Raw genomic sequence first — 13,447 nt, 5'->3', positions numbered from 1 at the left:
CCATTGCTTGGGAGCTATTGTGGTCATTTGGAGGTAGGAAGAAACTCTGGCTTTTTGGGTTGCCAGGGTTCTTGCGCTGGTTCTTTCTCATCTGTGTGGACTGTTATTCCTTTAATCTTTGAAGTTGCTGTCCTTTGGATGGAGCTTTTTGCTTTTATATTCTTTGGTGCCCTTGAGGGTTTGACTGTGTTATAAGTTGGGTTTAGTCAACTGGCATCATTTCTAAGTGATTTTAGGTGCACAAGACTACGCTTAGCATTCCTGGACTGTGAGCTCTAATCGTGGGGGACTTGGACAGGCTCATGGCTTTGTACTCTGGCCTCTCATAGTCGGGCACATGCTGCATGGGAAGACCCAAGGTGTTCCTGGTCCACTGGCAACAAGGCTGCAATAAGGGATGCTGGCAAAAGCACTTTGTCTGGGCAGTGGCAGCAGGGTTCATGCTTGTGTGCATGTGCCAGCAGTAGCAGGGCAGTAGTGCAGCTGGGTCCACATGCGTGTGCACTGGTGGTGGCAGTGCAGTGGGGTCTGAACATGTGCCAGCAGTGGTGGGGCAGAGGCATGGCAGGGTGCACTGGTGGCAGTAGTGCTACACACTTTTTTTAGACAGGGTTTTGCTCTGTCACCCAGGCTGAAGTACAGTGGTGTGAACATGGCTCTGTACTGCAGTGTCAACCCCCTAGGCTCAAGCAATCCTCTCACTTCAGCATCCTTAGTAGCTGGGACCACAGGCATAAGCCACCACACCTGGCTAATTTTTAAAGTTTTTTGTAGAGGCAGGGTCTCACTGTTTTGCCCAGGTGGTTTTTTGTTTGTTTGTTTGTTTGTCTGAGACAGAGTCTCGCTCTGTCACCCAGGCTGGAGTGCAGTGGCACGATCTTGGCTCACTACAAGCCTCCCAAAGTGCTGGGATTACAGGCGTGAGCCACCGCACCTGGCTGACCAGGCTGGTCTTGAACTCCTGGCCTTAAGTGATCCTTCCGCTTCAGCCTCCCAAAGTGCTGGGATTACAGGTGTGAGCCAATGCACCTAGCTGGTGCTACCCACTATGAAACAAACAGATCTCATGTGAACTCACTTATCACCAAGGGAATGGTTGTAAGCCATTCATGAGGGATCTGCCCCCACAATCCAGTCACTTCCTACCACGCCCCACCTCCAATACTGGGGATTACATTCCAACTTGAGATTTGGAGTGGACACTCAAACTATATCATCATACAATGCAATACTACTCAGCAATAAAAACAAATAGTAATGATACACACAGTAACATGGATGAATCTCAAATGCATTATGCTAAGTGAAACCAAACTCATAAGGCTCCATACCATATGATTCCATTTATATGACACTCTGGAAAAAGCAAAACTATAAAGACAGAAAACAGATCAGTGGTTGCCTGGCAATGTAGGAGGGAGGGGGTTTACGTCAAAGGGGTATGGGGGGGAGTTTTTGGAGGTGAAGAAACTTGTTCTGTGCCTTCTACTGGTAATCACATGACTATGCATTTGTCCAATTCACAGAACTGTACACTAAAAATAATGAATTTTACTACATGTTGTTATATCTTAATAAAATCATTTTTGTCATTTTTTTTTTTTTTTTAAAGGAATGATCTGACACACAAAACAGCATGGATGAATCTCAAATGCATTCTGCTAGGTAAGTAAGTCAAGCTCAAATGCCTATATATTGCATGACTCTGTTTATATCACATCCTGGAAATGGAAAAACTGTAAGGGATAGACGACAGATCAATGGCTGCCAAGGGTTGGATGCAGGGGCAGGGGTTGGCTACAAAGGGTCATGACAGGATTTAAGGTTATGGAACTGTTCTAAATCTTGATTGTAGTAATTACATGACTATCTACACTGTCAAAAGTTGTAGAACAGAACTTTTTTAAAAGGTAAATTATACTGCATGTAAATGAGGCCTTAACTTTAAAAAGAAAATAAGGCCATGAGTGAGAAAACTGAGAAAAGAAAAATAGATCCAAAAGGTTATTTCTACTAATGTGAGTTAGGACTGGCTGTACGAAAAAGCCTCTAAGTTTTAATACATATCAGTGCTGCTGGACCACAACATATTCTTTCTCAGTTCCAGTTACATAGAGATAATTCAAACAATATCCTCTTTCCCTTTTCTAGAAATATCCATTGGTGGCTGGATGCAGTGTCTCATGCCTGTAATCTCAGCCCTTTGGAAGGCTGAGGTAGGAAAATAGCTTGAGCTTAGGAGTTAGAGACAAGCCTGGGCAATATAGCAAAACCCCATCTCTACTAAATACAAAAATTAGGCATGATAGCACCCGCCTGTAGTCCCAGCTACTTGAGAGGCTGAGGTGGGAGAACTAATTTATCCTGGGAGATTGATGCTGCAGTGAGCCAAGATTGTGCTATTGCACTCCAGCCTAGGTGACAGAGCAAGACCCTGTCTCAAACAAACAAGAAGAAATACCCGCTGGTGCTTATATACCCATATCTATATCCTGTGCAAGGATGAGTGCCCTGCGCACTCTGTTGTCAAGGTGCTCTCATTTAATATATGACCCAGGTCCCCTGACCACAGCTCTCTGGGAAAGAGATAGGCCACTAATAAAGGTTTATTCATAAATTGAGCAATGGTGGTATCACCTAGATTGAAAAGCTGGGCTGGGATAATCAGATAATTCATCATGAAAATTGATGAGAAGGCCCGTTAGCAATAGGGGCTGAAGCTGAAAGATTATGAGATAGAATGAAGGACCATAACGTATCATGTATAAGTTCGTGTTATAAGGAAGCCATTCAGTGAAAGGGAAAAAAGGGCAAACAAAAAACAAAACAACGACGACAAAAACAATGCCTTCAGAGACACCTAGCTATAAACAGCTCCACCGCCAATATCATTCCTCATATGATGAATCTGGCTGCATATCAGAATCCAGTGCTTTGAAAAGGAGCCGAGACCATGACTGGTTCTTAGAGACTAAACTGATTTCTGGGTGGGAAGTGGGGAAGGCAAATCCAACACAGTGGCCAACAGGAAGTTGACGAGGGAGCTTGAAGATATCTACCAATGTGGAATGAAGTATTTTATAATAACAAGCATCCAATATGATAAAGCTCACTCATTGACTTAGCAAGGCTTTTTTTTTTTTTTCTTTTTTCCTGACAACCTTTTATTTGATCAAGGGGCCTTCAAAATAGAAATCAACTTTCCAATAGAGTTTCCAAACCTGCAAAAAATACTTAAAAAGTTATCACCATAAACTTGATGAAAAAGGACAAGCCTGTCTTCCAGTAACTAGTGCGAAAAACTGGACACTAATAACTAAACTTGGCCAAGTAGTCCAGTACCTCATATTACTGGTGAAAGAACTCAGACCTAAGCATCCCCTTCATGCTGATCTAGTTGAAGAATATTCTTTTTTTTTTTTTTTTTTGAGATGAAGTCTTACTCTGTCACCCAGGCTGGAGTTCAGTGGCACGATCCCATCTCACTGCAACCTCCGCCTCCCGGGTTCAAGTGATCATCCTGCCTCAGCCTCCCAAGTAGCTGGGATCACAGGCGCCCACCACCACGCCTGGCTAATATCTTGTATTTGTAGTAGAGGCGGGGTTTCACCATGTTGGCCAGGCTGGTCTCCAACTCCTGACCTTGTGATCCACCTGCCTCCGCCTCCCAAAGTGCTGGGATTACAGGTGTGAGCCACCACACCCAGCAGGTTCTGTCATCTTAATAATAGTGTTCTCCAATCCATGAGCACAGGATGTATTTTCATTTATTTATTTATGTCTTCTTGTTGCCCTCCAGCCTAGGCAACAAGAGCAAAACCCCCTCTCAAAAAAAAAAAAAAAAAAGGGATGACAGAACCACCCAAAGCAATCTTTTCCCCAATATGGGAAAATGTGGATTTCCCCATATTGCTTTGTAGACTGTAAACTTTCTAAAGAGTTTTTAGAGTTTTTAGACTGAATGCAATGCCTATCAAAATCCCAATGACTTTTTTTTCAGAAATAGAAAAACCCATCCTAAAATTCATATGGAATATTAAGAGACTCCAAATAGCTAAAATAATCTTGAAAAAGAAGAATATAGTTGGAGGACTCACACTTCCTGATTTCAAAACTTAGTGCAGGCCGGATGCAGTTGCTCACACCTGCAATCCCACCACTTTGGGAGGCCAAACTGGGCAGATCACTTGAGCCCAGGAGTTTCAGACTAGCCTGGGCAACATAGTGAAACCCCGTCTCTACAAAAAAATACAAAAATTAGTCAGACATGGTGGTGCACACCTGTCGTCCCAGTTATTCAGGAGGTTAAGGTGGGAGGATCACCTGAGCCTGGGAGATAGAGTTCGCAGTGAGCTGAGATCATGCCAGCCTGGGTGACAAAGCAAGACTCTGTCTAAAAAACAAAACAAACAAAAACACCACCAACAAAAAATACTTACTACAGAGCCATACTAATCCGAACTGTGTGTGATACTAGCATAAGGACAGATCAGTGGAGAAGAATTGAGAGCCCAGAAACACACCCTCTCATATATGATCAATTGATTTTCAATGAAGGTGCCAATACCATCCAATGGGGAAAGGACAAACTTTTTTCAACAGATGGTGCTGGGAAAACTTGATAGCCACATGTAAAACAATGAAATTGTACCCTTACCTGATACCTTATGCAAAAAGTGACTCAAAATGGATCAAAGACCTAAATATAAGAGCTAAAGCTATAAAACTCTTAGAAGAAAACATAGGGGAAAAGCTTCGTGATACTGGATTTGATATAATGATTTCTTACATATTACACCAGAAACACAGGCAACAAAAGAGAAAAAAATAGATAAATCTGACTTCATCAAAATGAAAAGCTTTTGTGTATCAAAGGACACTATCAAGAGAGTGAAAAGATGACCCATAGAATGGGAGAAAATATTTGCAAGTAATGTGTCTGACAACAGATTAATATCCAGAATACATAAAGAACTCCTACAACTCAACAACAAAAAAAGCCCAGTTCAAAAATGGACAAAGGACTTGAATAGACATTTCTCCAAAGAAGATATACAAATGGCCAATAAGCACATAGAAAGATGCTTAACATCACTAGTAATTTGGGAAATGGAAATAAAAGCCACAATGAGCTACCATTTCATATTAATTAGGATAGTTATCATAGTAGTAGTGTAAATATAAGTATGATAAGTCATAAGCTAGGAATATGGAGCCTGATATTCTGGATCTACTTTTAATCAGTAGGGAGGGCTGAGGGACAGAAGCAGCAAATTCAAGATACTGCACAGAGAGCCTTCATAGGCCTTGGGGACTACTTGGAGAGGTGAAGTGGGAGAAATTAGATAACTCTCTGGGTAATGGAGCTGTTGATGATGCTATTGACTGAGAAAATAGAGAAGAAATAGTATCAGAGGAAAGTAAATTCTATTTTGGACTTATTTAGAATGTGACTCCAATATATATGCATGGTAGGGAGCTGGAAATATGACTCATCAGGAGAGACCTAGGAGTTGACAGCATATGGTGATTGCTGAAACAGGTAGATTAGATATCTCTAGGAAAGAGTACAGAATGATAGAGGCCAGAGGGCAAACTCTAGAAAACACTGCAATGTAAAGGATGACAAAGACTCATCAAAGAAGCAGGAGAAAAAAGTAGAGTGGTGTCTTATAAATCAAGAAAAGAGATAATTTCAAGAAGAGGATGTGGTCAACATTGCCAAAGGCTGTAGAGGTCAAAAAGGATGGGAACTGAGATGAAGTCATTGGATTTGGCATGGAGGTGGATCTTTAATAGCATTTGGCCACAAAAATCAGACTGCAAATGGATTTTATGGGTCAATGGAGGTGAAGCAAAAGAGAGTCTCTTTTTCAAAGAGTCTAATAGTAAAGGCCAAATCTGGCATGTCTCTTATTTTCATACAGTCCATAAAGCATGTTTTTTACATTAAAAAACATTTTAAATCTAGGGACAGGATCTCACTATATTGCCCAGGCTGGTCTCAAACTCGTGGCCTTAAGTGATCCTCCCGTCTTGGCTTCCCAAAGCATTGGGATAACAGATGTGAGCCACCGTGCCCTACTCTACATTTTTAAATGGCTGAATCAACCAAAATATTTCATGACAGGTTAAACTTATATGAAATTCAGATTTCAGTGTTCATAAAGTTTTACTGGATTATAGCCACGCTCATTCAATTACTTATTGTCAGTGCTGGTTTTCATGCAATTGTGAGAGAGACCATATGACCTTCAAAGCATAAAATATTGACTACCTTTATGGAAAGTTTACCAGCCTCTAATTTAAAGGATCCATGATCGGGCATGGTGGCTTACACCTGTAATCCCAGAACTTTGGGAGGCTGAGGCGGGCAGATCACGTGAGGTTAAGAGTTCAAGACCAGCCTGGCCAATATGGTGAAACCCCCATCTCTACTAAAAATACAAAAATTACCCAGACATGGTGGCAGGCACCTGTAATTGCAGCTACTTGGGAGGCTGAGGCAGAAGAATCGCATGAACCCAGGAGGCAGAGGTTGCAGTGAGCCAAGATTGCACCACTGCACTCCAGCCTGGGTGACAGAGCGACACTCCATCTCAAAATAAATAAATATATAAATAAATAAATAATAAAGGATTCCTGGGTGCAGGGCTAGGGGAGGGATAGCATTAAGAGAAATATCTATCTAATGTAGGTAGATGATGGGTTGATGCGTGCAGCAAACCACCATGGCACATGTATACTTCTATGTAACAAATCTGCACGTTCTGCACATGTACCCCAGAGCTTGAAGTATAATAATAATAAAAATAATAATAAAGGATTCCTTTCAACAAACACACTGTACTATGCATAAGGCATTATGGCTATTTGCAAACATAGCTTAACTGAAAATGGGTGAAGTTAAATGGTCCTCTATCACTTCAAAATATCCCGTAAGAAAATAAAATAGTTGTGTTCTGAATACATACCTAGCGTCTTTAGTGCAGTGGGCAGCTGTGAGGACCCACCTCTCTCTCACTAGGGTTCCCCCACATATATGAGCAAGAGTATGATCATATTTAATCTGCAGGCTCACCACCCATGGCCATGCACCAGCTTGAGCTTCTGTGCCCCCTATAATCCGAGACCCTTGCAACACATCCTTAAGCGGTGCTGTTCCACAATCTAGAAATAAAAATGGTATATTATTTGGACTGAGCATCTATTATGTGTTACTTCCTAAGCTGAACGTATTAATGAAATCCTTTAAATTCCTATGTTAAACATAAAGCAAGCTAACATACCTGAGACATGCCCATATTTTGAAAGAAACTTGGACAGTTAAGACAAATATGCCATAATCGATTACTTACAAATAGACATGAAGTCAACACAATTCATTAATTTTAAAACTCCATTCCCCCAAAATATAAAAATAACATTTTTGGGCCACGTATCACCTTCTTCCCTGTGTGAAACAGCAGTTAAAGAGCCTGGACACGGTGAGTCGAGAGCTGCAAATTCTCATGCTCACCATTTCACTTGTTGGGCTAATTTTTCTCACCTAATAGCACTCCCTTTCAACTCTTTATCCCCTGACTTATTCATATATAAAATGAGGATGATAAAACCCAGAATGTTTTGAGGAGAAAATACAGATTCACAATACAAAGCGTCATTTTACTATTACAACTACTGTTATTTTAACCTGTTGAGAAACTGCTTGGGTATGTAAAATTTTGGTTAAAGGCCATTTGAACACCAGAAAAGGAGAAACCCGAATTCAAAGACTATACCGGTGGGGAAAAGGTAAGAGAGGCCCCCCAGAGACAAGCGCGAACAGGTACTGCCCTTTGCATGCGCCCCTCCCTGTCTCCGCCGCCCGAGCCTCTTGCGGGCGGCCTCCGTCTGCTGGGAACCAGCGGCCCGTTCCAGCGAGGGGCCAAGGCTGTGCCTTCCGGGGGGCGAGTTGTGGTCTGAGTGTAAGTGAGAGCTCCCCACAAACAACAGCGCCACGCTCAGGAGCCGCAGCCGCATTTTGGAGGTTGGTGAGCAAGATGGCGGCAGGTTCTTCCCACCCGCCCCGGGCACGCGGGGCGCGCGACCTGGCCGGGAGGCGCGAGTGCGGCCGGGGGTGTCGGAAGACGAGGAGTAGGTCCGTTTAGAAAGAACCCCTCACTCTCAAGGTCTGATGGGCTTCCTCATCCACCGCTATCCCCCAGGTGATGTCTGATCACCCTGGCCTGTCCAGCAAGAATCCTGTTAGGTCGGTTAACCGGAATCCCATTACTCCTGATGCTCCCTCTTAGTAATTTTCCATCCACTGACCCCTCTATCCTGCTCATTGGCTGTAAATTCTCTCTTGCCCCTGCTCTGTTTGGATTTTAGCCCAGTCCCTCTACCCACTACAAAATCCCATTGCCATGGTCCCTATCCCTATCTGGATGGTCCTGATAAAGTCTGTCTTCCTGTGCTTTAATGAGTATCACTGAATAATTTTTCTTTAACATAACCCGAAGTTTTTAAGAATGATGTCTAATGTTCAGTTGTAAATTGTTCTCTTTCTTATCTTGACCTATACTGAACTTTGCCTTTGTTAACCCAACACCTTCAGTAATAAGAAGACCGTGTGGGAAGTTGGTGAGGTGGTGCAGAGTTAGAGGTCAATAAAAGGACAATTGCCTTGCTCATACCATCCTTCCGAGGCTGGTGCCGTTGGCAGCATTAGATAAAAGGAGCATATTAGTTTGGGGCTCACACATGGTAACATGTGGGGAAGGGAGCAGAGGCTCAGAGCTGTGCCGAAATCAGGGGGTGGAGGAGGTGATATTGGAGAAACAAATTGCAGCATGAGCTGATCTCTGTGGGCTGACAAGAAACAAAGTCCTTGTTCCCCAGGTATTTTAGTAGAAGGTGTTATTAGAAAGGGGGAGAAACACAGTTGGGGTGTGTGTATTTGTGTGTGTGAGATGTGGTCAGATTGTGTATGCCTTTGTAAACAGGGCAAGATGACTTTTTTTTCTTTTTTTAAACCCATAGCCAACATGATAGGGATGATGGGTCTTGCTATGACAGATAATAGAGGTTCAACAGACTTATAAAGCAAGTATATGCAGCCAAGTCATAAAATAGCAGTGACACAGGCAGTGCGCTGGGCACAGTGGCACATGCCTGTAGTCCCATTTACTCAGGAGGCTGAGGCAGGAGGATTGCTTGAGCCCAAGAGTTCTGGGCTGTAGTATGCTATGTCAACTGGTTAATGCACTAAGTTTGGCATCAATATGGTGAACTTCCGGTAGTGGGGAACTACCAGGTTGCCTAAGGAGGGGTGACTGGCCCAGACTGGAAATAGAGTTGATCAAAATTCCTGTGTTGATTGGTAGTGAGATCGTGCCTGTGAATAGCCACAGCACTCCAGCCTGGGCAACACAGCAAGACCCCATCTCTCTAAATAAAATGAAAAAGGCTGTGGATCATAACTGCAGAGGTCTTCTTCCTGGATTTCCTCTGCCTTTTCTCCTCTCCCGCACTGTCATTTCCTCTCTTTGGTGGGATCACTCCTATCCGCAGACAAATATCCTCTGGTGTGGTAGGTAGCCTACAACATGCCCGCCAATGAACCCTGTCTCCTGGTATTCACATCCTTAGTGAGTTCCCTCTCCTTTAGTGTCGGCTGGATTTCGTGACTCACTTCTAGTAAATAGAAAGTTACAGAGATGATGGGCTACCACTTTCAAGATTAGGTTATAAAAAGATTGTGACTTCTGTCCTGAGCACTCTCTCCAGCCCTGTTGCTCTGAGGTAAAGCTGCTGCCATGTTGTAAGCTGCCCTGTGGACCTGTAGAGAGGCTGCCAGCAAGAGCCACTGAGGAACTGAAGTCCTCAGTTGAACAGCCGCGAAGAGCTGAATCATGCAATACCGCATGATCTGCTTAGAGGCAGATCTTCCCCTGATCACACCTTCAGATGAGACCACAGTGCCAGCTGACACCCTCACTGCAACCTCATGAGAGACCTTAAGTCAGAGACACCCAACTAAACTACACTCAAAAGTTCTGACCCACAGAAAGTACAAGATAAGTTGTTGTTTTAAGCCACTGCATTTTGGGATAATTTGTTATGCAGCAACAGATAATATATCTGGTTTCTCCCACCTTTGAAAAATCTTCAATTGCCTTTATATCCCCTGCTTTCCTCTATAGCAAAATTTCACCCGAGAGGTTGTTTACAGTTACAGTTTCTACTTTCCACTTCTTCAACTTTTTTTTTTTTTAATTCTTTTAGTAGAGACAAGGTCTACATTGCCCAGGCTGGTTTCAAACTCCCGGCCTGAAGCAATTCATCCACCTCAGCCTCCCAAAGTGTTGGGATTACAGGTGTGAGCCACCGCACGCGGCCCACTTCTTCACTTTTTATTCCTGTCTTTGTGTTTTAAAAATTTTGTTGGTTTTTGTTAATTTTTAAGAATAGAAGCAGAACTTTATTTCTCCTCTCAGAAAAAGAGACCTTGTCCACAGAAGCTCTCTTAGCTTAACCAGCTTCATCCCATTACATTTTTTGTTTGTTTGTTTTGAGTCTCACTCTGTCACTGAGGCTGGAGTAGTGCAGTGGCATGATCTCAGCTCACTGTAACCTCTGCCTCCCAGGCTCAAGTGATTCTCCTGCCTCAGCATCCCAAGTAGCTGGGACTACAGGTGTGTGCTTTTTGTGTGTGTGTGTGTATTTTTTTGTAGAGACAGGGTTTCACTGTGTTGCCTAGGCAGGTCTCAAACTCCTGAGTCAAATGATCAACCTACCTCATCCTCCCAAAGTGTGGGGATTACAGGCATGAGTCACTGCGGCTTGACCCCATTAAAATTTTTTAGAGAAAATTAAATGAGCCTCAAAACAAAACATCCTACCTCTCCTTTCCAAGTGAAACCTTAAGAGCCATGGTTATGGAGGATGAGGGCATTAGTACCAGGGCCTGGGGCCTGGGCTTTGGGGAGGCTTTGTCCTGCCACTTGGGGCATGTCTGAGTACTAGCAATTTTTAAAATAAAACTATTTTATTACACAGAATTTAAGCAATAACAGTACAAACATCCATGTATACACCACCCCATTCACTACATTTGTTTTGTTAAATATTTAATACATATAAAAGGATATTTATAAAAATATGCTCAGTTTAAAGAATAACAGTAGAATACCCATTTAAGAAAAAGAAGATTATTTTTGCTTTTGAAATCCCCTGTGTATCTCTCCCTCATTCTGTCTTTATTTTTCTCTCAGAAGTAACCAATATTCTGGATTTTGTATTTACTTCACTTATTCTCATTATAAACCTTGCCATACAGTATGGTAGCCACTCACCACATGTGACAATTTAAGTTCAAATGTAAATTAAATAAAAATTCAGTTCCTCAGTCACATGAGCCATACTTTAAGTGCTCAGTAGCCACACGTCACTTGTTACCATACTGGACAGCATAGTTGTAGAATATTTCCACCGTTGTGAAGAGTTCTATTATACAGCACTGCTTTAAACAATATAGTTGCCGGGCGCGGTGGCTCAAGCCTGTAATCCCAGCACTTTGGGAGGCCGAGACGGGCGGATCACGAGGTCAGGAGATCGAGAGACGATCCCGGCTAACACGGTGAAACCCCGTCTCTACTACAAAATACAAAAAAAATAGCCGGGCGAGGTGGCGGGCGCCTGTAGTCCCAGCTACTCGGGAGGCTGAGGCAGGAGAATGGCGTAAACCCGCGAGGCGGAGCTTGCAGTGAGCTGAGATCCGGCCACTGCACTCCAGCCTGGGTGACAGAGCAAGACTCCGTCTCAAAAAAAAAAAAACAATATAGTTTTTAGTTTCACATGTTTTTGAACTGTATTAGTCAGGATTCTCCAGAGAAACAGAACCAACAGGAGAGTGAGGGGAAAAAAAAAGAGAAAGAGAGATTTTGGGAATTAGCTCACATAATTACGGAGGCTGAGAAATCCCACAGTCTGCCATCTGCAAGCTGGAGAAACAGGAAAAACTGGTAGTGTGATTCAATTTGAGTCTGAAGTCCTGAGACCCAGGAGTGTTGATGTCTGAGGACAAGAGAAGATGTCCCAGCTCAAAAAGAGAAAGAATTTGTCCTTCTTTCACCTTTTTGTTCTATTGGAGACATCAACAGATTCGATGATGCCCACCTACAGTGGCGAGAACAATCTTCTTTACTCATTCTCCTGATTCCAATGCACGTCTCTTATGGAAACACCCTCACAGATATTCCTAGTTGTGATTACCAGCCATCTGGACATCCCTTAGCCCCATCAGTTTGACACATAAGATTAATCATTACATGAGCTTTATATAAATGGAATCATATGATAAATTTTCTTTTGCAGCTAGTTTTTGTTTTTTTATTCAGCATTAGGTTCTTTACATTCATTTCTGTGGTTATCTAACTGCAATTCATTTACTTTCACCCACCATCATGTGCATATGCCACAAAGTATTTATCTACTTTGGAATCTGTTATTGATGGACATTTGCATTGTTTACAGGTTTTTTCTATTACAACTAATACTATTATGCATATGAGCATGAGTCTCTCTGGACTACATACTAGTGGTAGGATTACTGCATCATAAAGAATACCATCATCTTCTCCAAATAATGCCAAATTGTTTTCAAGAATGTTTCACCAATATTCTCTTCAAGCCAGTCATGGTGGCTCACACCTGTAATCCCAGCACTTTGGGAGGCTGAGGTGGGAGGATTGCATGAAGCCAGGAGTTCAAGACCAACCTGGGCAACATAGCAAGACCTCATCTCTACAAAAAATTTTAAAAATTAGCTGGGCATGGTGACACATACCTGTAATCACAGCTACTTGGGAAGCTGAGGTGGGAGGATCACTTGAGCCTAGGAGGAGCTCAAGGCTGCAGTGAACCATGATTATGCCACTGTACTCCAGCCTAGGTGATAGAGTGAGACCCTGTCCCTAAAAATAATAATTATTATATATATACAGATACATACACACATACCCGTATATACATATACACGCATATATATACAAATATACATACTCTTCAACTAGCAACATATAAATGGTCCCATTGCTCATGTCTTCACTGGTGGTTTTTCTTTGTGTGTGTGTGGCGGAGTCTCACTCTGTCACCCAGGCTGTAGTGCAGTGGCGCAATCTCGGCTCACTGCATGCAGCCTTTGTCTCCCAGGTTCAAGTGATTCTCCTGCCTCAGCCTCCCGAGTAAGTGGGATCACAGGCGCCCACCACCACACCTTGCTAATTTTTGTGTTTTCAGTAGAGATGGGGTTTCACCATGTTGGCCAGGCTGGTCTCGAACTCCTGAACTCAAATGATCCACCTGCCTCGGCCTCCCAAAGTGCTGGGATTACAGATGTGACCACCGCGCCTGGCCTTTAGGCATTTTTCTTTACTTTTCTTTTGCTTTTTCTATAGGATCT

General features: G+C 42.8%; 1 protein-coding gene and 1 long non-coding RNA gene across 2 annotated transcripts in view; one reads left to right on the top strand and one right to left on the bottom strand.

Moving 5' to 3' along the window:
- The window catches only part of LOC123567514 (uncharacterized), a 92,695-nt gene extending 91,029 nt beyond the window's left edge, over positions 1 to 1,666 (top strand). The window contains exon 3 of the long non-coding RNA XR_006690483.3: positions 1,613 to 1,666. This is a non-coding gene — a long non-coding RNA (uncharacterized lncRNA). The remainder of the gene's footprint in view (positions 1 to 1,612) is intronic.
- The window catches only part of TMPRSS12 (transmembrane serine protease 12), a 45,746-nt gene extending 37,685 nt beyond the window's left edge, over positions 1 to 8,061 (bottom strand). The window contains exons 1-2 of the mRNA XM_065524208.2: positions 7,782 to 8,061; positions 6,975 to 7,170 (exon numbers count right to left, since the gene is read on the bottom strand). Of these exons, the coding sequence (XP_065380280.1) occupies positions 6,975 to 7,170; positions 7,782 to 8,022 (437 nt within the window). The 5' untranslated portion in view covers positions 8,023 to 8,061. The remainder of the gene's footprint in view (positions 1 to 6,974; positions 7,171 to 7,781) is intronic.
- Between the last annotated feature and the right edge of the window lie 5,386 nt (positions 8,062 to 13,447).

This window comes from Macaca fascicularis, chromosome 11, assembly GCF_037993035.2.
Source record: "Macaca fascicularis isolate 582-1 chromosome 11, T2T-MFA8v1.1".
NCBI classification, from domain to species: domain Eukaryota; kingdom Metazoa; phylum Chordata; class Mammalia; order Primates; family Cercopithecidae; genus Macaca; species Macaca fascicularis.
The sequence above is the reverse complement of the archived record's forward strand: the minus strand, read 5'-3'. Positions and strand labels throughout refer to the sequence as shown.